Source organism: Raphanus sativus, chromosome 5 (genome assembly GCF_000801105.2).
Source record: "Raphanus sativus cultivar WK10039 chromosome 5, ASM80110v3, whole genome shotgun sequence".
NCBI lineage: Eukaryota > Viridiplantae > Streptophyta > Magnoliopsida > Brassicales > Brassicaceae > Raphanus > Raphanus sativus.
Window position 1 is genome coordinate 385,827 of NC_079515.1, and position 28,000 is coordinate 413,826.

Genomic DNA, 28,000 nt, shown 5'->3' on the forward strand with positions numbered 1-28,000 from the left:
GCCATTGAGGTATGTCTAAGAACCTATATGTTCTTGTTCATATGTGTGTACAATTCAGTTTGTTAGTTTTGATAATCTCTGACTGCTCAACCATTCATCATTAGGCCTTTGAGCAAGTTCAGAGCTTCCTAGACAAAGAAGACACTATGGCTTAGACCAGGTGACCTCTAGACCAGGACAGTCATTAATTTACGTGTTATATAAGAGCTAGTCTGTGCCTACAAGGAAGAGCCTAACATATGAGTGAGCTTGAGTTGGGAATGATCCTATTCATGGGTTAACTAGAGTTGGCATTAGATCTCTTAAAGCTTTGCATATAAATCCAAACGAAACAACGTTTCAAATGATCCAAGCTAATCAAACAGTAGCAGCAATAACATGCACCAACTCATAAGACTTGGAAATTCTAAGAACAACATCAAACCACTCAATCTTACCACAAACATCATATACGTCATGTGTTTCAAGGCTAACCTCTGCGCACCAAATCATCTTGTTCTTAGAACCACTCCCAGGCACAAAAGTATCCCACAGAACAGCCATCTTCCCACCATAATCCGCCAAGCTAACACGGCTGTCACATAGAAACTTAATCAACCGTTCCAAACCCATCAACTTCCTCCAGAATCTTCCTTTATAATCATACCATTTAAACTCTCTATCCCTTTCGTGATAATACACCAACACGTTCTTTATCACACAATACGAAACCCACGCCCGACCCATATCCATTTCCCTTCCTACCAAGTCCCATCTACCTTCTTCAGGGTCGTAAGCCGCCACACGTCTCCCACCTCCTAACAAGTGAAACTTACCTTCGATCCCTATGCCTTTGTATACAAGTCTCTTGCATTTCCTGGTGTCATGACTTGCCACAGAGTCCCACCTCTGAGTATTTGGATCGAACACTTCTACACAGTTCAACGAGTCGCAATCTTCGCAGCCTCCTGCTACGTATATTTTCCCATCGAGAACACTAGCCGTTGGGTAGTTACGAGCCACACGCATGGGTGGAGCCGTGCGCCACGTGTCAGACCGACAATCCAAGAAGGAGACTCTGGAGGAAGGCGCGTCGTTAATAGGCCCTCCAACAGCGTATATGTTAGAGCCAACAGCGACCACACTCGACCAGTGAGCAGGAGGAGGAGGAGGAGCATGGCTAGATGAAACCGAGACTAATAAATGGCCACCAGAGAAGTTTGTTAGTTTACGATCTGGTACTCTGCAGAGGGTGAACCATCGGAGGTTGGAGTCGGTGAGTGATCGTAAGCACACATAGAGACAACTCTCTGTGCGGTTGAGGAAAGATCGGGTCTGGTAGAGTTCAGGTGAAGCGATGAGAGAGCGGAAGCTCTTGGAGACGAGGGAGAAAGTTGGGTAGTAGAGTCTTGATATGCGGCTTAGGAAGCTCAAAAGTATATCGTCAGGAAGTGAGAGGCTCGCGGTGGTCGGAGAGACCATCTTGTTCAGCTCATGCGGCGGTGTCTCCTCGTTGTACATAACAATGAAAAGGGTTAATTCATAGCAATGAAAAGGGTTTCTCCTAGTGAGAGAGAGAAGAGAACAAACCCTACACGGTCTTTGCGTAGTTAGTTAGATCATTCGATTCTTAGTGAGAGAGAGAAGAGAACAAACCCTACACGGTCTTTGCGTAGTTAGTTAGATCATTCGATTCTTGTGCTGCCTGATTTTTAATACAATGACTGCTAGTTGATTTGTTCAAGTAGTTTTCTATTTCCATGCAATCTCTAAGATATAGTATAAAAAGGAAAAAAAGTTGCCATTTCAAAAAGAAAAAGTATATAAAAAGAAAATGTTGGAGCAGTCACAGAAGACTCGATAAACAAATGATTCACTAGTTTGACCCGATCGTCCTTGGGCAAAGGACCATACAAGTCACCAAAGTTATATATTTTTACTACTTCTTAGGATCCTCAGATACGTGAACAAAGGCTTTCTTTACATCAGCACATAATCTAGCGTGTGTATTGTTTCAGTGTAGAGAGAACATTTCTATATATACAACAGAAAAAAGTGGCTTGACAAATCCCACACGTATAGTCCTGTTTATAACTGAAACAGAGGATCCTCTTATTGTTTCAGCGATAACTTATTTTCCGGTTCGCTTAGCTCTTGGTGTCTGTTGTTAAGCTAGATGTAGTGGGTGAAGCTGATTGGTTTTTGGTACAGGAATTGAATGCTTGTTCAAGGTGAAACTAACATGTTCTTTCGGTTATGTGGGGTTGTTCTGTTTGCGTCAAAGTTTGTTTGTCTGTAATGAGAACTCCTTTGAACCACCATTAATACAATCAGATGACTTTTTAAAACAAAACAACAAAATCTATTTTCTGCAACTTGACCACTCATTTTTCATCAATGAGAAAGTTCAAAGGATAGTACAATACAAGTTGAGAGACCTAGGATAATTGTTAACTGGGGTCACAAAAGAGATTTGCATGATCGAAATAAGCTAATAAACCATTACAAGCGAAATGATGTCTATTTGCCCACGACTACAAAAAAGATTCATCACATTCAAGTCGGGTCCCATATGTTAATTCATCAAACGGTAGTAGCAAGGGCAAAAGTCCACCCTACATGACTTGGGGACTGTAAGCACTGTGTCATGCCATTCCACCTTGCCCCACATCTCTTCGTCGTTGCGCCTTTCAAGAGCAATCACTGCACACAAAATCACACTGTCCTTAAATCCAGTGGAAGCCAAAACCCTCTCCCACAAAACAGCCATCTTCCCACCATAATCCGCCAATCTCGCAATATAACGAGGGAACTTAGGCAGTCCTTTCACACCTTTCAAACTTTTCCAGAGTCTCGCATTAGTGTCATACCATCTGAACCCACCTTCAATGTAATTGCAGAGCACGTTGTCAACCACCGCATAAGAATACCATGGCCAATCCGTATCCATCTCCCATCCCACCCTTTCCCATCGACCTTCCCTAGGTTTGTAAGCCAAACCATTACCGCCTCCAAAAATGTATACTTTCCCATCAATCCCTGCGCTTTTACTTAGATACTCACAACCACATATCTCAGCGCCAGGGCCTGGCACAAGCTCCCAAGTTTGTTTTTTTGGATCGAAAACCTCCATCCACTCGGAGGAACCGCTGCTGTAGTCTTTGCAGCCTCCTGCTACATATATCTTTCCATCAAGGACAACAGCCACAGGGTACTTTCGCTTTACCAGCATGCTTGGACCCTCGCACCAAGTGTTAGACCGAGAGTCAAAGATAAAGACGCTAGACGAGGGCTCCTCGGATCCGCCAAAGCTGTAGATATCTGAACCAAGTGACACGAGACCTGACCAGTGCAGAGGACCAGAATGGGGGGTTGGGATCTTAGCTAAAGCATACCCACTTGACTTCTTCTTCTTCTTCTTCTTCTTCTTCAACTCCATGGTGTCGGCATTGGTGGTTAGGGTTCGGTCAGGTTTCCGACAGATGGTGTACCAGCGAGGGATAGGGTCGGGACGGGGCAGTAGGCACACATAGAGACAACTCTCGATGTGGCCTATAGATGAACGGGTCTTGTAAAGCTCAGGCGAAGCGAGGAGAGATGGCAAGAAGGTCTTGGAGACGAGTGAGAGAGTTGGATAGTAGAGTCTCGAGACGCGTGCAAAGCAGCTTAGTAGCAAATCATCGGGAAGGTAAGGGTTTGAGGTCGATTGCGATGTCGACAGGAGTACAAGCGGCGGCGATTTTTTCTTCTTGGTTGAAATCATCCTCTTCCTCTTCTTCTTCTTCTCCTCGAGAGACGACATTGTCGGAAAACCCAGATGTTCAAACTCCGTACTGTCTGTCTACAGACAAAACTGTGCGAGATAGTTTGGTTCAATTCAATTGTGGGCTGGCTCAGTTAATCTAAATCCTTTTGTATCCAATCTTAATGGGCCTAACTTTATGGGCATCCAAAACCTATATTTTTACAAATGAATTGCGGAGTAGTATATTTATTTGGGCATTTAACCGTAAGTTAAAAAAATAAATAAATAAAAGTAATTTAGAAGCGAGAGAGACGCGAGGAGAATTGAAAACAGATCTAATCACACCACCGTCTCTCTTCTTCTCCTCTTACTCTTTCGCAACCCCCGCTTCTCTGGTAATGCTCGCCGTGAACTGATCTGATTCCGATCCCAGGTGAATCTCTATTTCTTCCTCCTCTTCATCTTACGAATCTCTCGATCTGATCTCACTACTGGTTGCCGTCAGATCTGTTTGCGATTACGTTTTTGAATTTTCTCTGTGAAATAACTCGTTTCCTCTTTCGTTCCTCTGTGATCTAGATTTTGTGTAGAGCTTGTTTCCCCGTTTCGAGAATGTTGACGAAGTTCGAGACGAAGAGTAACAGAGTTAAGGGACTCACCTTCCACCCTAAGCGACCATGGATCCTCGCCAGTTTGCACAGTGGTGTGATCCAGCTCTGGGATTATCGTATGGGTACTTTGATCGATCGGTTTGACGAGCACGAAGGTCCTGTTCGTGGTGTTCACTTTCACAATTCTCAGCCTCTCTTCGTCTCCGGAGGTATTATATGCTTTCTTAATCTCAACATTACATTCTCGATTAGAATCTGAGCTATAAGCCCGCCTTTGTAGAAAGTTTCATCATCTGTACCAGTTTTGCTTAGTAGCGTTCTCGATTTATAGATCTAGCTTGATGTCTTTGAAGAGGATTGTTTGTTGATTCTCCTCGGTTTGTTGGATCCCATGCTAGTCCAAGCTGTTTAGTGATTAAATTCTTATCATAAGTTAAATTTTCTGCACAAAGTATGGTTTCTGGATAATTGAATTGAAATCAGATCTCATGTTATGTGTGCTTACTAGTATGTTTTGGACATAAACAATAAATAGAAACCTGTCAATGCAATTGTTTTCCTCTTCCAGAAGATTACTTATATGTAGTTGGTGGCATTGACAAACATTGTGTGTTTGCAGGTGATGATTACAAGATTAAAGTTTGGAACCACAAAACGCACAGGTGCCTCTTCACTCTTCTCGGCCATCTTGATTATATCCGCACTGTCCAATTCCACCACGAGAACCCGTGGATTGTGAGTGCTAGTGACGATCAGACTATCCGCATTTGGAACTGGCAGTCACGGACTTGTATCTCTGTCTTGACTGGCCACAATCATTATGTCATGTGTGCTTCTTTTCATCCGAAAGAAGACCTTGTCGTGTCAGCATCTTTGGATCAGACTGTCCGTGTCTGGGATATTGGTTCTCTTAAGAAGAAGACAGTATCTCCTGCTGATGACCTCATGCGATTTACACAGATGAACTCTGATCTTTTTGGTGGTGTTGACGCTATTGTTAAGTACGTCCTCGAAGGTCATGATAGAGGAGTTAACTGGGCTTCTTTTCATCCCACTCTTCCTCTCATTGTCTCTGGTGCAGATGACCGCCAAGTGAAGCTGTGGCGTATGAATGGTATTTTTACTTTGGAAGTCTATCTTTTGGACACTAAACTGCAGTTCTTGTAATAGTGGAGCCGATGTAATTAATGCGTCCTTTTCAATTTTATTGCAGAAACTAAAGCTTGGGAGGTGGATACACTGCGAGGCCACATGAATAACGTTTCATCTGTTATGTTCCATGCAAAACAAGACATTATTGTATCCAACTCTGAGGATAAAAGTATTCGTGTCTGGGATGCTACCAAGCGAACTGGAATCCAAACATTTCGTCGCGAACATGATCGGTTCTGGATTCTTGCAGTTCACCCTGAGATTAATTTACTGGCAGCGGGGCATGACAATGGTATGATCGTATTCAAACTTGAGAGAGAACGTCCTGCATTTGCTGTGAGTGGTGATTCTTTGTTCTATGCCAAAGATAGATTTTTGAGGTACTACGAATATTCAACTCAGAAAGATGCCCAAGTTATCCCTATAAGGCGTCCTGGTACACCAAGCTTGAATCAAAGTCCAAGGACTCTATCATACAGTCCGACAGAAAACGCAGTTCTGATCTGCTCAGATCTGGATGGTGGTTCGTACGAGTTGTACATCATACCGAAAGATAGTGTTGGCAGGAGTGACGTTGTGCAAGATGCAAAGAGGGGGACAGGTGGTTCTGCTGTATTCATTGCCCGTAATCGGTTTGCTGTTCTTGAGAAAAGCACCAGCCAAGTGCTTGTCAAGAATCTGAAGAATGAGGTGGTTAAGAAGAGTTCTCTGCCCATACCCACAGATGCTATCTTTTATGCTGGGACTGGAAATCTGCTTTGTAGATCAGAGGATAAAGTGGTGATATTTGACCTTCAGCAAAGGCTTGTTCTGGGTGAACTTCAGACACCGTTTGTTAGGTATGTTGTTTGGTCTAATGATATGGAGAATGTTGCTTTACTGAGCAAACACACTATCATTATTGCGAGCAAAAAACTTGTCCTCCAGTGCACGCTTCATGAGACTATACGTGTGAAGAGTGGAGCTTGGGATGACAATGGTGTCTTCATTTACACAACGTTGAACCATATCAAGTACTGTCTTCCTAATGGAGATAGTGGGATCATCCGAACCCTGGATGTCCCTATCTATATCACCAAGGTTTCTGGAAATACGATCTTTTGCTTGGACCGGGATGGGAAAAACAGAGCAATCACCATCAATGCAACCGAATACATTTTCAAGCTTGCACTGCTGAGAAAGAGATATGATCATGTCATGAGCATGATAAAGAACTCCCAGCTATGTGGACAGGCTATGATTGCTTACCTGCAGCAGAAAGGATTCCCTGAAGTTGCCCTTCATTTTGTTGAAGACGAGAGAGTCCGGTTTAATCTGGCTCTTGAAAGTGGAAACATCAGCGTCGCTGTTGCATCCGCTACAGAGATTAATGAGAAAGAGCAGTGGTACAGACTTGGAGTGGAGGCTCTTCGCCAAGGTAATGCTGGAATTGTTGAGTTTGCGTACCAGCAGACAAAGAACTTTGAGAGGTTATCTTTTCTTTACCTCATTACTGGTAAGTTGGACAAGCTTTCAAAGTTGATGAAGATTGCAGAAGTGAAGAACAATGTAATGGGACAGTTTCACAATGCACTCTACCTAGGAGATGTTAAAGAGCGTGTCAAGATACTTGAGAATGCTGGTCATTTGCCTCTCGCTTATATCACTGCTTCGGTTCATGGTTTAAAGGACATTGCTGAGCGACTGGCGACTGAGCTTGGAGACAACGTACCCTCATTACCTGAGGGGAAAACTCCGTCGCTTCTAATGCCACCATCTCCCGTCATGTGTGGTGGTGATTGGCCTCTTCTAAGAGTGATGAAAGGAATATTTGAAGGCGGACTTGAGAGTGCAGCCAGAGGAGGGGCTGTTGATGAAGATGAAGAAGATGTTGGTGGTGATTGGGGTGAGGGACTTGACATGGTCGATGTTGATGGAATGGAGAACAGAGACATCGAAGCCATTTTGGCGGAAGCAGAAGGAGCAGAAGATGAAAATGATGAAGAAGGTGGATGGGGTGAACTTGAGGGCTTGGACCTACCACCAGAGCTTGACACTCCTAAGGCCTCTGCTAACGCACGTTCATCCGTCTTCGTGACACCTACTCAAGGTATGCCCGTAAGTCATATTTGGAGCCAGAAATCATCACTTGCTGCTGAGCAAGCTGCAGCTGGAAGCTTCGACACTGCAATGCGTCTGCTCAACAGACAGCTTGGAATAAAGAACTTTGCCCCCTTGAAATCGATGTTTATTGATTTGTTCAGTGGCAGCCAAAGCTATCTGCGTGCTTTTTCATCATCTCCTGTGGTTCCACTTGCCATTGAGCGTGGTTGGAGCGAGTCAAACAGTCCCAACGTCCGTGGCCCACCAGCTCTTCTCTATGGTTTCTCTCAGCAAGAAGAGAAGCTCAAGTCCGGTTACAAAGCTACAACAAGTGGGAAGGATGAGAAATTGACCGAGGCTCTCCGGCTCTTCCTCTCTATCCTCCACACCATCCCTCTAGTGGTGGTCGAGTCAAGAAGTGAAGTCGATGAGGTTAAGGAACTGGTCAGTATCGCTAAAGAATATGTCCTCGGTCTTAAAATGGAGCTCACGAGAAGACAGAAGAGAGATGATCCCGTGAGGCAGCAGGAGCTTGCTGCTTACTTCACTCACTGCAACCTCCAACTACCTCACTTACGACTCGCGCTGTTAAATGCAATGACCGTCTGCTACAAGGCCAGGAACCTCGCCACTGCCTATAACTTCGCTAAAAGATTGCTGGAAACCAACCCGGTGGAGAGCCATGCCAAAGCGGCTAGACAGATTGTTCAAGCCGCTGAACGCAATATGACTGATGCAACGGAGATCAACTACGACTTCAGGAACCCGTTTGTGATATGCGGATCAACCTATGTCCCAATCTACAGAGGTCAGAAAGACGTGTCCTGTCCATACTGCACCGCCAGGTTTGTACCAAGCCAAGAAGGAAACATATGCGGGGTCTGTGATCTTGCAGTTATTGGCGCAGACGCATCTGGTTTGATATGCTCGCCGTCTCAGGTCCGATGATCAATTCATCTTCTTCAAACGTGAGGTAAGTACTAAATGCTCTATTAAGGGAAAAAAGAGTGTTGAGCTTTTGTTTTTTGTGATTGTGCGCTTACAACAGGCTTGTTTGTGAACTTCTTCGTTGCAGGTTCTGTTGCTCTTTTGAGTCTTTCAAGTTGTTTCTTATCTTTAGTGACAACGCATGAGAGAACTTTAGCTTCTTGCTCTATAATTTGTTTTGTTTGGTTTTATATTTACATTCCAGAACATCTCAATTAAGTTTGTTGGATTTTAAAACTGGATCACTATTGATGATAGAATAATAATATAGACGAATTTTGTTGAGTTGCAATGTTTTAATTTTGTTTCCCATTTGATGCATATTTGTTATGCAAAAGGATTGAAATACCAAGACATTCACTTTATAAAAACATGAAAACAGAGTATGAAACAAGACATTCAAAAGCTTCCTTCTTAACCAACAAAACATGAGAGATGCGTAAAACTTCAACTTCGAGGCTCCTCTTGAATAAGGTTATGTACAACGCCGATCAACCAAGGGCTACGTAAGACTTAAAAGTTAAAACGCCCTTCTCTGTGACACTATTCAGTATAAGCTCACCTCCATTAGCTTTTATCCAACCCAACCTAATGGACCACTATACAGAAACTCTTCATTTTCAAACTTAAATACAATACATGACATAAGTTTCATCAAAGAGTAGCATAAAGAGTTTGGGATCAAAGAAACAGTTACAGCGCTAACATTTACAAGCAAGTCAGCACATATGTTGTTTATAAGCACAAGCAATGTCAAATATTGCATTACGCTGAAAGACACGATACGTTCCAACAAATGTGACATACTAACACAAGACGCGATGCATCATTTCCTTCTTCAGTCTCATGGTAGCAGCAATAGAATGTTCTCTCTAAGTATAAATAAACTAGATGATTCTCCCGTGCTCATGCACGGAAATAAATATTGACAAATAAATACTTTACTTTGTTTGTTTATATGTTTTAAATAATCTTTTATTTGTATGTATAAAAAATTATATTAAATATCTTTATGTTTTAAGTATGATATTTTGTATTATTTCAACTTTTTATTTTTATTTTATTTTGAGTTGTATATAGACGGTTAAATTAATGTTGATTTTTCTCATTATGTTAAAATTATCGTATTAGTAGGTAATTCAGTTTATCCTCTTATATTTGTAAATATATTTCATAAATTTTTGTATAATTTGATATATCTTGTTTTAGAAAAATAGAAAAAAGTAAATCAGATATTCATTAATAAACATAACTTGTAAAATATTGAAAATTTATTCACGTATATGAATATATGCAAAATAGATACGTCATAATAATTGGTTGATTTAATTGTTCATATTTTTATTGATTCATTACTTGCATTTGGTATATTGGCCTATATCATTTTTTTAATCATAATGTTTTGGTTATAATTAGACTAAAATAAAACGATTTTGCTAATTACATTTTTTTTAGTTTTCCTTAGGTTCATAAATATATTTATTTTAAATTATATTTAAGAATATATATGTATATATATAAAGTTAAAATCTTAGATAAAAAATTATCTATTTCATTTGGTTAAATGTATTAAATCAACTTGTACAAAATTACTAAAAATCATATAAAATTGTATAGTTATCAAAAATTAAAACTAAATAATATTTACATAATTTGTAGATGTCTAAAAGAAACTAATGGTATTACGATTTAATTTTTTTTTTAATTCACAAAATTTAGAAAATTTTAGATAATAAAAATTGTATAATTATAAAAGTAAAATTATATAATATTTTAAAATTCAAAATGTCATATTTGAATATATTTATTTTAGTGATGATTTATGAGTTATTACCATATTCTAAAAAGTTTACCAAAATATAAATCAATATTAAATGTAATATACGTATGAGTTATTGCCATATTCTACAAAGATTTCCAAAAATATATATATCGGCATTAAATGTAATTGTCCATGTCATATTTAACCATATGACATGTCATCAATCTTAATAGCCATGTTATAATTTTTTGTGAAAACGATTGTAGAGAAGACATGTGGCAAATCACTTCGCAAATAATGTATAGGGGATGACTCTACAAATTAATCAACTAAGAGTTTAGGCCAACATACCAAAAATATACAGATGTAGGTGCGTCGGTTAGAATTTAGAAACTTCTTCATTCGTCTCCCGATTCAGTTTTCTATTATCTTAGAATTTAGTATTTAAAGTTGTGTATTGAAAATGTACCACTGCCAACAAGAAAATGTGTTAAATTTGTGTATTTGACTCTTTCAAACGTATCAAGTATTCTCAAAATTGGTCTAACATAAAATTAAGCTTATATTTTTGTAGATGAGAAAGTCCAGATTCTTAGTTCAAATGATCTTATTTTTTTAAAGCACACGAAATCAGGAACGTTGAATTAGTTATTTATTATACTGAACCAACTTGGATAGCCTCAGGTCATGTCTACTATCTCTATATCTACATGATGATATTCACAATTTTAGAAAAACAGAAGAAAAAATAAAAAGAAGCAAAAGATGGTTAAACTGTGATTTGGTTAGTAATTTCGATTTATCTCTTCTGCTATGTATCATCAAACACAGCCTTTATCCAAGTAGGATATGAATCCCCAAAGATAAGTAAGTTTCTGGTACACACATTTCTTGGGTTACATATTTTGTAGTTTTTAGTTTTGGCTTTCTTTGTTCATTTTTTTCATTTTGTTTTGTAGTTGGTGGGACAGAAACAAGAGAAGGGGTTTGGGAGAAAAAGTTGATCAAAGGGAGGAAGATTGCAGTAGGAGGCAGTGTTTCAAAGGCTGCAAAAATAAAAGATTCACCACCAAGGCCTGGACCATGAAGGGAAAAGAAGATAGAGTTTTTTTCTTCTTAATAATTATGTTTGTATAGTAAATTAAAAAATTCACAATATGTAGTGGAAGAGTTATAGTACTACCCCCAATATGTTAAACTGGAAGAGTTATAAACAAAAGCATATCGAAAACTCCATAGAATTACTTCAAACTTGAATACATCCATAAGCTTCACAAAATCATAAGCTCTCGACAACGAGTTCTATGCGCTACTTTTGCGCGTGAGGTAAAACAAAACCAAAGCTTGGACTTATCCTAGTAGGCCTTGAATGAAGTTGAATCTGTTGTCAAATCTAGAATAAGAGTTTTCCTTTCACAAGAAATTCATCATATGTCATAGAGAATCGTTTATTCTTCTATATTACAAGCATGAATATTTTTCTTCGATTATAATTTAGTGTTTTATGAGATCAATCAACATGAATAATTTTCTTCGTTTAGACCACAAATTAACGACCTATTCCACTTGACCTGACGCAATTTCTCTATTTATAATTCTATAAGTAGACCATTTTACATATTACAACTTACAAGACTCATCATGAAAGTAATACAAAGAAAACAAATCCAAAAAACTATGTACATAGTTTGGTTATTGCCGTTGGTTCTTCTCTTGTTCTCTGTATCATCAGACGCTGTCTTGGCTTGACAACCATATGAATCTCCCAAAAGAAGTAAGGATCTAGTGATTGAAAACTTTATATTTCATTCAGTCTCTCAAACCTTTTTTAAATAAAAAATTATGTTGTATTTAAATCCTGAAATTATAAATACTTGTTCATGTATGGGAAATTTGTTAATTAATCATCTTTCCATTGTGCTTTTTTGCTACAAATTCTATTGTAGTTTAAAGAAACTAGTGTGCATGTCCATCTATGCAACCTTGATCCATATCTTTATATTATCTTCCAGAAACTGAGAATTTTATGTGTGAGAAAAATTATCAATGATCTTCTAATGTTGTAAAGATATGTAGATGTCCATCTATATATTAATGGTTTTTTGTTGATAACTGAAATAGGAGGAGTTTGGGATAAAAAGTTGGTTAGAAAGATGATTGACGTACGAGGAAGTGACTCACAGCATGCAGGTATAGGACATTAGTTTTGTCCTGGTCCCAAACCGGTATATGCTCATGGGGATAATGGACTCGTGATTAATGAGTGTGCTGTTCCAAAGAATATGTTTCAAGATTTCAGTTATTATGATCTAATAATTATTAGAACTTATTGTTATGATACTTTCCTTCCAGACGATGCCGGATACGCATATTTCTCGTTTGATCGTCTTAGCTGATAACTTGGACTATTCTTCAAAAATGACAGAAATCACATCATACATAAAACAATCAGCCGATTGACGTTTCATTTATATTTCCAGATAATTTATCCAAAGTCACCATAATGATATAAGAAAACAAATGTTAGAAAAAAAAACAAATGTTTTGGGACGTATTTTTTTTTTTTTTTTTTTTGAAAAAGGGTTATTTTGGGACGTATTTACTTAAAGAAAAAACAAAGTCATGACAACGACTCTTTAAATAATCACACATATTTTTTTATCGTTGTGGACTTTTAAACACAGAAAAGAAATTAAACATCAGGATCCGTGGCGCAATGGTAGCGCGTCTGACTCCAGATCAGAAGGTTGCGTGTTCGATTCACGTCGGGTTCAAAATCCCGAAAATTTGATCCTCATCTCTTTTTTAAGAAGAAAAGCTCAGTGTTCTCTGTCACTACCAGAAAATGGCGGTAGATTACTCGTTTCCATCGCTGATATTCTCCGATTTCATCTCTTCGTACTCCCAGAAGATCCACCGCAAATGTTTCACTCAGCTTCTGTGTTTTGTAAAAAAATGTGAACTTTATTGCCATGCCTTAAGGTTTTACTTCTTCCTCGCTTGAATTTGAGTGCTTTAGATTCTGGTTTTTGTAAAAATGTGAACTTTACTTGAAGTTTAACTTCTTCCTCCCATGAATTTGAGTATTTTAGATTCTGGGTTTATAAAAAGAATAAGAGTTTTAACGTTATTAGGTCAATGGGTTATGGGTGTTTTGTGTTGTCCAATTATAAAATGAAGCAGGTGGAAAGGTGTAAAAAGCAAGAGTTTGATAAGATGGAACAGACTTTCAAGACTTTGATACGGTCCAAGGGGACGCCTACTCTTCCTACGTTCAACACAATGATCATAAACTACGGGAAAGCTCGGCTGAGAGACAAGGCCGAATGGTTTTTTTGCAGAAGATGAATGATATCTACACGCCAAGTTTCATCACGTATGAGTGCATGATCATCATGTACGGTAACTCCTGTTTCTAGAGCAAGGGAGATGTTCTGAGGACGTTGTTGAAATCGGAAAGGGTGTAGAAGGCATCATCAACACTCAATGCCATGCTTGTTGTTTACTGTCTTAATGGTCTTCACGTGGAAGCAGATAAGCTGTTTCATAACGCAAGTGCCTTTAATTTGGGGGTTAAGCCAGATGCATCGACGTATAAGCTTCTCTATAAGGCGTATACTAAAGCAGATATGAAGGAGATTAAAGTGCAGGTACTGATGAAGAAAATGGAGAAAGATGGGATTGTACCTAACAAAAGATTCTTCTTGGAAGCTCTTGAAGCTTTCGGTTCAAGACTACCTGGATCGGATCCTGCAAGAATGAACTCAACTGGATCGAGCAGCTGACACGAGAAAGTGACAAAGATTTTATTGTTTTTGTAGGTATTATTGTTAGTTTCTTATGTATGTTTAGTTTGTGTAAAGAGTAAAACGTAATGCTGGATATATTTTAGTACTTTTTTCATTATCTTAAAGCAAAATAATAATTCTGAATACTCCCTCAGTTTCAAAATAATACATAACTAGGATAAAACCCGCGCCTTGCGCGGGATGAAGTTGTTATTTTTATTATGTTTTGGAGAATGAAACAATAGTTCGGTTTCATTTAGATTAGGAGTGTTCAATCCGGATATCGGGTTGGTTTCGGTTATGTTCGGTTTTTACTGTATTTCGGTTAGTAAAATATAACTACTATTCTAAATCCATATTTACTTCAGTTCGATTTGGCTTATATACCGTTGATTTTCAGTTTATTCGGTTTTATACCAAAAAATAATTATTTAGTTTGAGATCATATTATATTTTATATAAATTTTAGAGTCATGTTGTCAAAAAGTCATTTATTAAAAAATATTATATATTTAAATAAAATAATAAAAAAACAAAAAAATGCTTCTATCATCTAGTAAAATAATCAAATCTAGAATTAATATCAAAGCTCTAAATTTTGAAAATAAAAATAAAAGACAAAAACTGAAGCATGAAATAAAAGGTTTTATATTCTTCCATATTTAGTGTTCATCAAATTAATATGTTTTCAATTGAACACAGTTCTGTTTGTTTAAAGATAAAAAAAAGTTGTAAAGAATTTCAACTAATTGTTGATCAAATTTATAACATTTTCTTCAATTTAGTTATTGTTAAAATAAATCAAAAATATCGAAAAAGAAAGACTAAGAAAATAAGAAGCCTCAGTTGCAGTAAATTGTTACTTAATTATAATCCAAGTGATTCAATTGATTTACAAATTATAATTATGGTTCAACTCATATAACAAATAGATATTCATGCGTCGTTATAAATATATACATATTTACATGTTTCAGTTTAATCGGTTATAAATCAAACCATATCCAAATCCTACGGTTTTTATAAAATTACATCCATTTGGTTACGACGGTATATACCAAAACATAACCATATTATCTATTTCTGTTCGGTTCGATACTCTTCGGTTTAGCATATTGAACAGCCATAATTTGAATATTAGTTGGTTTTGGATTGTTTTTTTATCATATATTAATATCCTATCGTAGAATTGGATTTTAAATTCATATTTTTTGGAACCTTACATGTGAATTTTATATTAAAAATAAAACATAAAATACATAATTTGAACACATTTATGTAGGGTGTGAAAGTGTGAATGTTCATTCTTAAATAATTGTGAGACTGCCACATTCCATTATAGTGTGAATAAATTTCTTAAAATGTTTCTCCTTTAATATATATATACAATGAAACCTCTATAAATTAATAATTTTGGGACTACACCAAAATTAAAATTTTTTTATTAATTTATAGAGATTATTAATTTATCGTTATACTAATTGAACCAAAAACTCAATTTGGGATTATAAAATTATATTAATTTATATAGATTTTTAGTGTATTTTAATTTATTGATTATTAATTTAAAGATGTTATACTGTATATAGGAGATATGTTGGGCTGAACATTTGTAATTGTAATTGTGTACTGAAATCTATTTTGAATTTATGATGAGTCTGATCAATTTGGGATTAAATTTTTTATCACCATGTTTATATCTATAAAAACTGTAATATGGTCAATAAGTCATTTTTATTACAAAACATGTTTTACAATTTTTTAATATTTAACTTTCACATCATTGAGAACTATTTTAATGATTTTAGAACCATCATCTTATTATTTCCAAAATTGAATTACTTTGACTTTAGTCTTCCACGTAGTTTTGAAAGCTTTCAACTGAACGAATAAAATTGATGCATCCAATATATATATATATATATATAACAAATTAATCTATTTGTAAAATAAAAATTCATGTTAATACAATTTTATAATTATTTGTATCTTATTATAACAAACAAATTAAGCTATTGATCATACAATTTTCAAAGTGATATATTCAAATTTCTAATAATTTATAAACGTTTTGAAAAATTCAAAAAATAACATATAAGAAAAAATCTAAATGTTTTTATTATATAGTTAATGTGATTTTAATATCTTTTAATAATATAAAATAAAATAAAAACTAAGATACAAAAATTGCTATCAAATATTCATAATAATTAATTTTCATATATACGTTAATTATATTAGGTAATTTCATAGCTTTTAGTTAAGGAAAGTGCGATATTGTTTTTGTACATTATTTATCAATTCGATAGTTAGTTTAATAAAAAGTGTAATATAAGTTAAGATGGACCAATTTACTTTTCTAAGAATAATATATTTTATATATTATATTTTATATAGTTATTTATTAAATGAAACTTCACAATCATACGGTTCTATGATCATTTATATCGTTTTATAACAAAATATTTAAATCATTGATAACAAAATTTTCAATGTGAAAAATTTAATAAGTTTATAATTTATAAATGTTCTTGAAAACTCATTGAAAGTTTTGAAATTAAAATATTTATGTAATCTTATATGGTATATAGTTTAATCTATATATTTATTTGTTTTATTATTAAATGATACTTTTTACTCATATGGTTTCAAAATCATGTGTATCTTTTTATAATAAAATTGTTAAACCATTGATCATTAATTTTTAACATAATAGTTTAATAGTTTTAGTCATTTATTGTCATTTTTAAAATTCAAAATATAACATATACGAAATATATAAATTTTAATTTTATAGCTAATTCGATTGTTTAATTTATTTTAATAATATAAAATTAAACAAAAAATGATGGAGGAGATATAAATTGTTATCAAATATATATTATTAGATACATTAATTGTCATATATATATTAGTCATTTATGGTAATTTCGTAGATTTTATTTAAGGAAAGAAAATAAAATAGTAATTATATCTAGCGGAACAATCATAAATGTTTCTATCGTAAATATCATATCATATCATATAGTTTGACCAAAGAATGTATATAGCGACATATAAAAATCGAATGTATCTAGCGACATAAAAATCTAATGTGGGTTAAAAATCATGTGTATCTTTTTATAATAAAAGTGTTAAACCATAGGTCATTAAATTTTAACATAATAATTTTAATAGTTTTAGTCATTTATTGTCATTTTTTTAAATTCAAAATATAACATATACGAAAAAATCTAAATTTTAATAATTTATAGCTAATTCGATTATTTAATTTATTTTAATAATATAAAATGAAACAAAAAATAATGGAGGAGATATAAATTGTTATCAAATCTTTATTATTAGAAACATTAATTGTCATATATATATATATATTAGTCATTATGGTAATTCCGTAGGTTTTATTTAAGGAAATAAAATAAAATATTAATTATATATAGCGGAACAATCATAAATGCTTCTATTATAAATATCATATCATATCACCATATCATATAGTTTGACCAACGAATGTATCTAGCAACATATAAAAATCGAATGTGGACCTACTTATTTTTCAATTGAATGTATAATTGACTATCTAATTGAGTGACACCTAAGCATTGGGGTCTTTTTTAATTATTACAAAATTGAGGTTACAATTTTTCAAATGTTTCTCAATTAATATATAGGGGATTCAAAATTTTCACAATTTTTAATAAAACACACTAAAACTTAGTAATAAATACGTAATTTCTGTAATTTTATATTGTCTATATTTTTAAACCAATAAAACTTTACAAAATTCAATTAATATTTTTTAACTTCACAATTTTTAATTATTAGTTGACAAAAATTGCATTGAAATTATTAAAAATATATCAGTTTAAAACAATTTTTTTCTCTCGAATATGTATCCTTGAAATGGAGGGAATATATTTTTAGACTGATTAATTCAGTAGTCAACCGAATGTTAAGTTTTCTTCTTCTTGGGAATCAAACGTAATAAGTATAAAGTTTTTTTGGTTATTAACTAAACGTTTTCAGTATTATTTTTTTTTAAAATGAATCTAAAACCCATCTTCAGTCTACCTATATATACATCTTTATATATTAAAAAAACATCTACTATATAGATGGATTTGTTCCAATTTAAGTCTCTGTGAAAGAAAAATATGTATTTTTAAGAAAATATATAGAAAATAGAGACAAAATAATATTTTTCTATATTTTCCCTTATAAATAGAAGAATTATATTATATAGTATACTCCTTCTGTTTCAAAATGATCTATGTTTTAAAAAAAAAATGTTTCTAAAAATACATATTTTACAATTTCAATTCATGTATATGATCAATTGTAAGCTTCGAAAACATTAATTATGTTTACTGAATTTTAATTGGTTAAAAAAATATGATATTTAATAACGGAAATAATGTATTTATGATCAATAATTTACATATTTTCTTAATATGTGTGAAAACTCTAAAACATACATTATTTTGAAACGGAAAGAGCATATTGGAGTAAACTACTGGTATAATTAGTTTAAGAAAAAATATAAAGATATATACTCCCTCCGTTTCTTAAAGAGTGTCGTTGTGACATTTTTCACACAGATTAAGAAAGTTGTTGAAATATATGTAAATTGTAATTAATTATACCTCTTTGATCAATAGTATTTTAGATAAATAAAATTATTTATAAAATCAATGCAGTTTGCAATTAATTTTCAGCTGAAAGTTAATATAATTTACATTGGAATTGTAAAGTGACAATTTTTATGTAACAAGAAAATAAGTTTAGAGTGACACTTATTATCAAACAGAGGGAGTATTAAAGATGCTCTAAATGTAAGAAGAAAAAAATCTTCCACAAAGGGTATTCAACGTTTTCAGTAATTTGACTAATTTAATTTCCTATTTATGGGGAAGGTAAAACATTGGTCAAAATCAATGTAAAACTACTAGGGGCTGTTGGGATAATAGCAAGTTGTTATAAGTATAGCATATTACGTATTGAATACAAAAAGTTCATTTCATCTTTAATATCTCTCTGTGTAAACGAATCTAAGATCATCTATATTTTAATTTGTCTCCACTGTGATTAATCTTTTTTTCTTTGGATTCTTCATCAGTGGTAGAAATGTGGCTCGTTCGAGCAGGGACGATCGCTATTCTCATTATCGCGTTTCTGCAAAGTGCTGCGGCTAAGGACAGACCGCACAGTATTGTAAAGTGTCATGGTGCGGTTGCTACAGACGATGGACGGTGTTCTAAAATAGGAATGGAAATTCTTCGTCAAGGAGGAAACGCTATTGATGCGTCTGTGGCCGCTGCTCTCTGTTTGGGCGTTGTGAGTCCAGCGTCTAGCGGTATAGGCGGTGGAGCATTTATAGTGGTTAAGATGGCTGGTGGGAAGGAAGTGGCTTATGATTCTAGAGAAACTGCTCCTCTCCGTGCCACTGAGGTAACGTTGTTTTAACAATATGCGTTTTGAAATAAGCATTTCTTCATTAACATTTAACATTTTAATATCATATACAGTAGTTTCAAATAGCGATTTTAATATATTTTCTTCTAAATAAGAACATTGAACACGATCTTGAGCTTAAGTAGATCTTCGTAACGTTTTTATGCTATTCAACAAGTGTTTTTTTTATTTATTTTCAACTTATATCTTCCTTTTAAAGAAGTGTTTTTAACGCTATCTTTAGCTTTAATGGCGTTCCTATATATTTTAATAAAACGGTTTAAATAGCCTAAAGAAACATTGTGAACTGAGCTTGGATAGCGTTTTCCTAACTGTTTAGGAGTCTTAGACTAATAGACAGCTCCTTTTTCTATCTTCATATTGAAAATGAACTAGTGTCACTGATCAAATATGCGTTTTGAATTTAAGTTATAAAGCGTTTGACGTTTGAAACATAGACATTTCTTGGTTGTATTTTTTCTTGATGTAGAATATGTATGGAGGCAATCTTGATCTAAAAAAGAAAGGAGCGTTATCAGTAGGAGTTCCCGGGGAAGTTGCTGGTCTATTCACGGCTTGGAAACATCATGGAAAGCTACCTTGGAAGCAGTTAGTTAGTCCCGCAAAGGAACTCGCAGCTAGAGGTTTCAAAATTACAAAGTATCTCTATATGCAAATGAACGCAACCAGGGACCATATCCTAGCAGACAAAGGTTTCTCCGAACTGTTTGTTTCAAACGGAGAGCTCAAGAAACCAGGAACACTTTGCCGGAACCCAAAAATGGCTTTAACTTTGAGTCAAATTGCAAAGTATGGTCCAAAAGCGTTTTACAATGGAACGGTTGGGGTTAACCTGGTGAGAGATATACTTAAATCTGGAGGGATAATAACTTTGAAAGATCTACAAAGTTATAGAGTTAAGGTTAAAGAACCATTATCTAATGATATTCTTGGATACCGTTTACTCGGGATGCCTCCTCCTTCATCCGGTGGCGCTGCAATGGTCCTTGTAAGTTCAGTTTTTTTTTGGTGAAAAGTTCACATTTTATCAAATTCAGGGTTCTTAAACGGAGTTTCTTGTGTTGCAGATTTTGAACATTCTTTCTCAATATGGGGTTCCATCAGGTGTATCAGGCTCTCTCGGTGTTCATCGATTAGTCGAGGCTCTGAAACATGCTTTTGCAATTAGAATGAACCTTGGAGATCCAGATTTCGTTGATGTTACCAACGTTGTTTCGGATATGTTGTCTCCAAAGTTTGCACAATACTTGAAAAAGAAGATAAACGACAAGAAAACCTTTGATCCAAAATATTATGGTGGCAAGTAAGTTTTCTAAAAATAATTTATAATAAACCCTGCAGATTCTTCTTTCATTCTTGATTGATTAATGTTTAATTTCTAGGTGGAATCAGATCAAAGATCATGGAACAAGCCACTTGTCGATAATAGATCATGAGAGGAATTGTGTTTCAATGACTTGTACAATAAACGCTTACTTTGGGGCGTTGATACTGTCTCCTAGCACGGGAATCGTTCTGAACAACGAAATGGACGATTTCTCGATCCCGTTGAAGTCCTTCGATGACTCAGATGTGCCTCCACCAGCACCTGCTAACTTCATCCGTCCAGGGAAACGACCTTTGTCATCCATGACTCCCACCATTGTACTCAAGGTTTGAAGAAACCAAAAAAAAAGAATTACTTGTGACACACGAAATTCGTACTTAATAGACTTTGAGGGTCATTTTGTTTACGCAGGATGGCAAAGTTAAAGCCGCGGTGGGAGCAAGCGGAGGAATGTATATAATCGCTGGAACAACTGAAGTTTTCTTGAATCATTTTTTCCGCAACATGGATCCTCTTTCTTCTGTCGTGGCTCCAAGAATCTACCATCAGGTTATTGCTTCTACCAAAAATTTCTTGTTGTTGGGTCCATAACTAAAATTTGATTCATGTGTTGTCATTTCCAGTTGATACCAAACAGAGTTTTGTATGAGAACTGGACGACGGCTCAGTGGCGGACGTATTAAGGTGAATGGGGGTGCAACTGCAACACCTTTAATTGTGGAAAAAAAATTTAGCCTATGTATTTTTTCCATTAAATTTAGTTTGACACCCCATAAATTATAATCCAGTATTACTAGATAAACTTTATAATGTCCATTAATTTTAATTGAAGCCCAACGTAAGTTAATTATGTGTATGTCTACAATTAAAAAAAAAGGAAAACCAAATTTAACTTCAATAATTTACAATTTACAAACCTAAAGCCCTTAAGTTAGAATTTTTTTTTTCTATCTTTGACAACTAGCCGTCGTCTTCTTCGAAGCTTCAAGTCAACAGGTGAGTTTAATATTTTCTGATCTCTTCTTAGCTAGTAGGTACCTATTTAAAATAATAATTTAGTTTATTCTTATTGATTCTAATTATCCAAATCCAACTAGAAGTTATTTTATTTTTTATTTTTATCTGCAGAACATGGAGAAATTTTTGATAAATTTGAAAAGAAAAACTCCATCAACATCATCTCAAAGTGAATTAGATGATTTGGATAATCTACCTTGGGATCCTGCCGATCGGAAAAGAATATCAGAATATCATGCAAATCAAAGAAACGAGGTAATCCGAAAATATTTAACTAGAGGTCCTTGTCAACCCCGTGGTCATATTTTCAAACAATCACTGAAAGGAGGCGTATTGAGACGGTTTAATCCTGCTTGGTTTGATCAGTATCAGAACTGGTTAGAATATAGTGTGAAGAAAGATGCAGCTTTCTGACTATGTTGCTACTTGTTTAGGGATAATGCTGGTAAAGGTGGAAGGAATGATGCATGGACCATCGATGGTTTCTCTAGCTGGAACAAGCCCAAAAACATTTCAGAACATGTAGGAGCTGTTAACAGTTTTCACAACAATGCAGTAATGAAGTGTCAAAACTTGATGAAAGAAGGCCAGTCTATAAAGGATGCTTTGCATAAACAAGATGATATTACAAAGAATGAGTATCGAATCAGGTTAAATGCTTCCATTAATGCTTCCAGATTCTTGTTGAGACAAGGGCTACCTTTTCGTGGTCATGAAGAAAAAGACGAAACAGCTAATAATGGTAACTTTGTTGAACTCTTGAAATACACTGCTGAGCAAAACGAAGTTGTGAGTAAGGTTGTTTTAGGAAATGCTCCTGGAAACAATCAGATGACTTCTCCAACGATTCAGAAAGATATTGTGCATTGTTTTGCGGAAGAGCTAGTCAAAAGCATTATTGAAGAAATTGATCATGATGTATTTGGTTTGTTGGTGGATGAGTCTGCTGATGCTTCTTATAAAGAACAAATGGCAGTAGTATTTCGTTTTGTGGACAAAAATGGAATAGTCAAAGAGAGATTCATAAGTCTTACTCATGTAAGTGATACATCTTCATTGACTTTGAAATCTGCTATTGATTCTTTGTTTGCTAAGCATGGATTAAGCATTACAAAAGTGAGAGGACAAGGTTATGATGGGGCAAGTAACATGAAGGGTGAATTCAATGGGTTAAGGTCACTAATCTCAAAGGAAAACACATCAGCATATTATGTTCATTGCTTTGCTCATCAGCTTCAATTGGTTGTTGTGGCAGTTGCGAAAAAACATTTTGATGTTGGAGATTTTTTTGATATGATTTCTCTGCTGTTGAATGTGGTGGGAGCTTCGTGCAAAAGGAAAGATGCGTTCCGAGAAAGTCACAAAGAAACGATTGAGAAAGAAGTTGATGATGGTGAACGTAAGACCGGAAAAGGGTTAAACCAAGATGTTTCTGTTCAGAGACCAGGGATGACTCGTTGGGGTTCTCACTATAGAACTTTACTGCGTGTGGTTGAGTGTTTCTCTTCCATCGTTACGGTTCTTAAATGTGTTGAGAAAGATGGTCAAGATGACTCGAAAAGGCGTCAAGCATATGGTCTCCTAAGATACGTCAATAGCTTTGATTTTGTGTTCTATTTGCAAGTAATGGTGCATCTTTTAGGAGTCACAAATAGTTTGTCCTTGTCCCTGCAAAACAGAGATCAAGATATCTTGAATGCAATGTCTTTGGTGAAATCAACTAGAAAGCAACTGCAGACATTTAGAGATGATGGATGGAGTTCTCTTATGATTAAGATTTTTTCTTTCTGTAAGAAGTATAATATTGAAGAGCTTGACATGGAGGAGGTTTTCATTGACTCAAAGAATCCAAGGAGAAAAACAGGAGTCACAAATGGACATCACTATAAAGTCAATTGCTTATATGCAATTTTGGATCTGCAACTTCAAGAATTTAATGATCGATTTAACGAGGTGAACACTGAACTGCTTATTTGTGCTGCTTCTTTATCTCCCATTGACTTGTTCTCTCAGTTTAACAATTCAAGATTGATGAGGTTAGCTACATTCTATCCATATGACTTTAGCCCTGGAGAATGCCTATCTCTTGAACAGCAGTTAGATACCTATATTGATAATATTCGAAGTGACGACAGATTTATTCATTTAGAAGATCTTGGAGAACTTGCTCGTACTTTGGTGGAAACCCGAAAGCATTTGTCATTTCCTTTGGTTTATAGACTGCTGAAGTTGATATTGATTTTGCCTGTTGCTACTGCAACTGTGGAGAGAAGTTTTTCAGCCATGAAGATCGTGAAGACAGATCGACGAAATCGGATTGGAGATCAGTTTTTGAATGATTGTTTGATTTGTTTTATCGAAAAAGATGTATTTGGAAAAATCACAAATGAAACTGTGATGAAAAGGTTTCAGAATATGAAAGATCGTAGGATTGTTTTGTAGAACTTTTTATATTTTATGAAACTTTTAAAATAGTTATATTTTCAGTTATATATTGACACAGGTTAAAAAAATTCCTGGATCCGCCACTGCGACGGCTTACAATGATCATTTCGAGATACCTAAAGAGACAAGACGTGTGTTGGAGAAGAAAGGTCATGCCCTAACGCCGTTTGCTGGAGGGACGATTTCTCAGTTCATAGTTCAAGAATCTGATGGGAAGCTTGTGGCTGTAAGTGATCCAAGAAAAGGAGGGTTCCCTTCAGGATATTGAGCTTGTGGATTTGATTTTTTTTTCTCCTTGTTTTGTATTATTGAATCGAAGTGAAATATTAGCATTTTTCTTCCAATAATATTAATCCAGAGCTCTATTTATGGCAATCTCCTAAAAACTCTAAAAGAAAAAAATATGACCAAAATAGCTCACAGAAAAATGATCAAAATAACTTTTATTAAAGGACAAAAAGATTAAGATAACATTAATAAATAATACATTTGACATATATATATATATTTGAAATACTTATAATATTATTACTTAAAATTTTACATCATAAATCTTAAATTCTAAACTCTAGGTACCAAATTCTAAACCCACTCCTTCCAATAGAAATAAATCATATACTAGATTAATTAACCAGCGATATATGTGTATTTGAACCCTTCAATAAAAACTATTTTAATCATTTCTCTAGATTTTATTCATTTATCTTTTAACAATCATAATTGGCATCATTTATTTTCCTCATTCATAAAAAATAATATTTAAATCAATAATTTAATAACCTTGTGCTATATGTTCAACTCTATATGTATGGTAAAAACATTTAAAACATTGATGTAGTCTAAAATAAATTAATGTAGTCTAAAAACATTTAAAACATTGACAAAAAGAAGAAGAAAAACTAGTCATAAGAATTAACTATTCGGAAAATAATTTATATATTCATAATTTTTCTACCTTTTCTTAGAAGATGTTAATATTTATATACCTTCCAAGAGATAGTTCATAATCAAATGATGAGGCTTTGACCACTTACTCTTATTAATACTCGTCTGAACAATCTCTTTTTACAAAGGACGTAAGGACGATACATTTTCAGAAAGCGAAATAAAGATGAAGTGTAAGTTATTTTGTTTTTCTAATTCACACAAAGATAAATCTCCAATGATTATTCAACAATTAGTTGTTTCATTTATCGAGTTCTTTAATTTTGTGAAAATGGACTGTTTGCTACTAACAAGCCTTTAGTGATGAAATTGATATCATAATACGTTGTCTCTGGTTTGATTCTACATTGATCGTAGCAATGACTCTAATGCGAACAGCAAAGATCGTGCTTCTCCTAATCGCGTTTTTGAAAAACGCTGCGGCTCATAAAAGACAGCAAAGTATTGTTGTGTATCATGGGGCGGTTGCAACGGACGATGGACGGTGTTCTGAAATCGGGATGAAAGTTCTTCGAAAAGGAGGAAACGCTATTGATGCATCGGTCGCTGCTGCTCTTTGTTTGGGCGTTGTGAGTCCAGGATCTAGCGGTATAGGCGGTGGATCGTTTGCAGTGGTTAAGACAAGTGAAGGGAAGGAAGTTGCTTATGATTCTAGAGAGGTTGCTCCTCTACGCGCCACTGAGGTAACATCGTTTAGTAACAAATGCATATACTTTTGCTCTGAACGAAATATGCGTTTTAAATTGAAAGAGAAAAAAAAATTGAGTTTTTTTAATTTTTTAAAAATTTTAATTGTTTACACTTTTACCAAAAAATATTCGTTTTAAAATAAAATAATTATCGAAAGCGATCATGAAATTAAATAGCATTGCTAACATTCTCCCTTCACGTTCTTGTTCTTGATGTAGAATATGTATGATGGTGATCAAGACCTAAAGAAGAAAGGAGCCTTATCAATAGCCGTTCCTGGGGAAGTCGCGGGTTTATTCACGGCTTGGACACAACACGGGAAACTGGCGTGGAAGAAATTAGTTAGTCCCGCAAGGAAACTGGCAGCTAAAGGATTCAAGATTTCAAAGTATCTCTACATGCAGATGAACGGGACTAGAGATGATATCTTAGCAGACAAAGGTCTGTCTGAGCTATTTGCTTCAAATGGGGAGCTCAAAAAGCCAGGGACTATTATCCGTAATTCAAAATTGGCTTTTACACTGAAACAAATCGGTAAATATGGTCCAAAAGCGTTTTACAATGGTACGGTTGGTGATAATTTGGTGAGTGATATACAAAAGTCTGGAGGGATAATAACTTTGAAAGATCTACAAAGTTATAGAGTTAAAGTTAAAAAAACATTATCTACTGATATTCTTGGATACCGATTACTCGGTATGCCTCCTCCTTCCTCTGGTGGCCTTGCTGTGGTGCTTGTAAGTAGAGTTTTTTTTTTTGCAAAATTTTCACATTTCACAAAATTTAGGTTTACTTTTTGGGGGTTTCTTGTGTTGCAGGTTTTGAATATTCTTTCACAATATGGGATTCCATCGGGTGTTTCGGGCCCTCTCGGTGTTCATCGATTAGTCGAGGCTCTGAAACACGCATTTGCAATTAGAATGAACCTTGGGGATCCGGATTTCGTCGATGTTACTAAGGTTGTTTCGGATATGTTGTCTCCAAAGTTTGCACAAGACTTAAAGAAAAAGATTAGCGATGAGAGAACCTTTAAGCCCAAACATTATGGCGCCAAGTAAGTTTTTGAATACTATTAAATCCACATTCTTTATTTATTTATTTATTGATTGATCCATCTTCCTTCTCCCCCAATACGTAGGTGGAATGAGCTTCAGGATCACGGGACGAGCCATTTGTCGATAATAGACAAGGATGGAAATGCTGTTTCGATGACCAATACAGTAAACTATTTCTTTGGGGCACTAATGCTGTCTCCGAGCACCGGAATCGTTCTGAACAACGAAATGGATGATTTCTCGATCCCCATGAAGTCTGTCGGTGACCACAATGTGCCGCCACCAGCACCGGCTAACTTCATCCGTCCAGGGAAACGGCCTTTGTCCTCAATGGCTCCCACCATTGTACTTAAGGTTAGAAAAAAAGGCATGTTACTTGTGACACACGAAAATTTGAATTAGGGTTTTAGTTTTTTGTGCCCTGGTTTACGCATGCAGGACGGTAAAGTTAAAGCCGCGGTGGGTGCAAGCGGAGGAATATTTATCATCGCTGGAACAACGGAAGTTTTCTTGAATCATTTCTTCCTCAAAATGGATCCTCTCTCTTCAGTCTTGGCTCCAAGAATCTACCACCAGGTTAGTTTTTATTCCCTTTGTAGAAACTTTCTTGTTATTTTTTGTTCATAACTAAAAAATTGTTATTGTGATTTTTTTCTGCAGTTGATACCAAACAGAGTTTTGTATGAGAACTGGACTACTGTTTACGATGATCATTTCGAGATTCCTAAAGAGACAAGACGTGTGTTGGAGAAGAAAGGTCATGTCGTAACGCCGATTGCTGGTGGGATGATTTCTCAGTTCGTAGTTCAAGAATCCGATGGGAAGCTTGTGGCTGTGAGTGATCCAAGAAAAGGAGGGTTCCCTTCAGGATATTGAGACTTGATAATTGATAAATTTGATTCCAATAATATTATATATCATCGAACTTGTAATGGTTACAAAC

General features: G+C 35.0%; 4 protein-coding genes, 1 non-coding gene and 2 pseudogenes across 5 annotated transcripts; 5 read left to right on the forward strand and 2 right to left on the reverse strand.

The window, feature by feature from the left end:
* Nucleotides 1–273: 273 nt before the first annotated feature.
* LOC108852192 (F-box/kelch-repeat protein At4g39580) lies at nt 274–1,672 on the reverse strand. Its single transcript, XM_018625695.2, has one exon. It carries the CDS (start codon nt 1,498–1,500, stop codon nt 358–360), a length of 1,143 nt encoding a protein of 380 aa, XP_018481197.1. The 5' UTR covers nt 1,501–1,672; the 3' UTR covers nt 274–357.
* Nucleotides 1,673–2,290: 618 nt separating this feature from the next.
* Nucleotides 2,291–3,843, reverse strand: LOC108853869 (F-box/kelch-repeat protein At4g39550-like; annotated as a pseudogene).
* A 156-nt stretch (nt 3,844–3,999) lies between these two features.
* Nucleotides 4,000–8,841, forward strand: LOC108854296 (coatomer subunit alpha-2). Its single transcript, XM_018627820.2, has 5 exons — nt 4,000–4,157; nt 4,304–4,544; nt 4,955–5,449; nt 5,549–8,542; nt 8,645–8,841. The coding sequence occupies exons 2-4, from the start codon at nt 4,337–4,339 to the stop codon at nt 8,515–8,517; spliced, it is 3,672 nt and encodes a 1,223-aa protein (XP_018483322.1). The 5' UTR covers nt 4,000–4,157; nt 4,304–4,336; the 3' UTR covers nt 8,518–8,542; nt 8,645–8,841.
* A 4,179-nt stretch (nt 8,842–13,020) lies between these two features.
* Nucleotides 13,021–13,092, forward strand: TRNAW-CCA (transfer RNA tryptophan (anticodon CCA)). Its single transcript has one exon. It is a non-coding gene; the product is annotated as a tRNA-Trp (tRNA).
* A 6,135-nt stretch (nt 13,093–19,227) lies between these two features.
* LOC108849896 (glutathione hydrolase 1-like) lies at nt 19,228–24,635 on the forward strand. Its single transcript, XM_057010835.1, has 7 exons — nt 19,228–19,554; nt 20,048–20,566; nt 20,646–20,881; nt 20,961–21,231; nt 21,317–21,454; nt 21,529–21,562; nt 24,454–24,635. Exons 1-7 carry the CDS (start codon nt 19,231–19,233, stop codon nt 24,633–24,635), a joined length of 1,704 nt encoding a protein of 567 aa, XP_056866815.1. The 5' UTR covers nt 19,228–19,230.
* On the forward strand, nt 22,037–24,364 carry LOC108849874 (uncharacterized; annotated as a pseudogene).
* A 1,000-nt stretch (nt 24,636–25,635) lies between the features above and the next one.
* On the forward strand, nt 25,636–27,933 carry LOC108853165 (glutathione hydrolase 1-like). Its single transcript, XM_018626617.2, has 6 exons — nt 25,636–25,995; nt 26,221–26,739; nt 26,821–27,056; nt 27,141–27,411; nt 27,496–27,633; nt 27,718–27,933. The coding sequence occupies exons 1-6, from the start codon at nt 25,672–25,674 to the stop codon at nt 27,931–27,933; spliced, it is 1,704 nt and encodes a 567-aa protein (XP_018482119.1). The 5' UTR covers nt 25,636–25,671.
* The last annotated feature ends 67 nt before the right edge of the window (nt 27,934–28,000 follow it).

Bases quoted from the DNA above. Each gene is read 5' to 3' on its own strand.
- LOC108852192 (XM_018625695.2), bottom strand. From the start codon at position 1,500: ATGTACAACGAGGAGACACCGCCGCATGAGCTGAACAAGATGGTCTCT.
- LOC108849896 (XM_057010835.1), top strand. From the start codon at position 19,231: ATGTGGCTCGTTCGAGCAGGGACGATCGCTATTCTCATTATCGCGTTT. The intron at 19,555-20,047 runs GTAACGTTGTTT...TTCTTGATGTAG, and splicing joins CTCCTCTCCGTGCCACTGAG to AATATGTATGGAGGCAATCT. The intron at 21,563-24,453 runs CGACGGCTCAGT...GATCCGCCACTG, and splicing joins AGTTTTGTATGAGAACTGGA to CGACGGCTTACAATGATCAT.
- LOC108854296 (XM_018627820.2), top strand. From the start codon at position 4,337: ATGTTGACGAAGTTCGAGACGAAGAGTAACAGAGTTAAGGGACTCACC. The intron at 4,545-4,954 runs GTATTATATGCT...GTGTGTTTGCAG, and splicing joins GCCTCTCTTCGTCTCCGGAG to GTGATGATTACAAGATTAAA. The intron at 5,450-5,548 runs GTATTTTTACTT...ATTTTATTGCAG, and splicing joins GAAGCTGTGGCGTATGAATG to AAACTAAAGCTTGGGAGGTG.
- LOC108853165 (XM_018626617.2), top strand. From the start codon at position 25,672: ATGACTCTAATGCGAACAGCAAAGATCGTGCTTCTCCTAATCGCGTTT. The intron at 25,996-26,220 runs GTAACATCGTTT...TTCTTGATGTAG, and splicing joins CTCCTCTACGCGCCACTGAG to AATATGTATGATGGTGATCA. The intron at 27,634-27,717 runs GTTAGTTTTTAT...TTTTTTCTGCAG, and splicing joins CTCCAAGAATCTACCACCAG to TTGATACCAAACAGAGTTTT.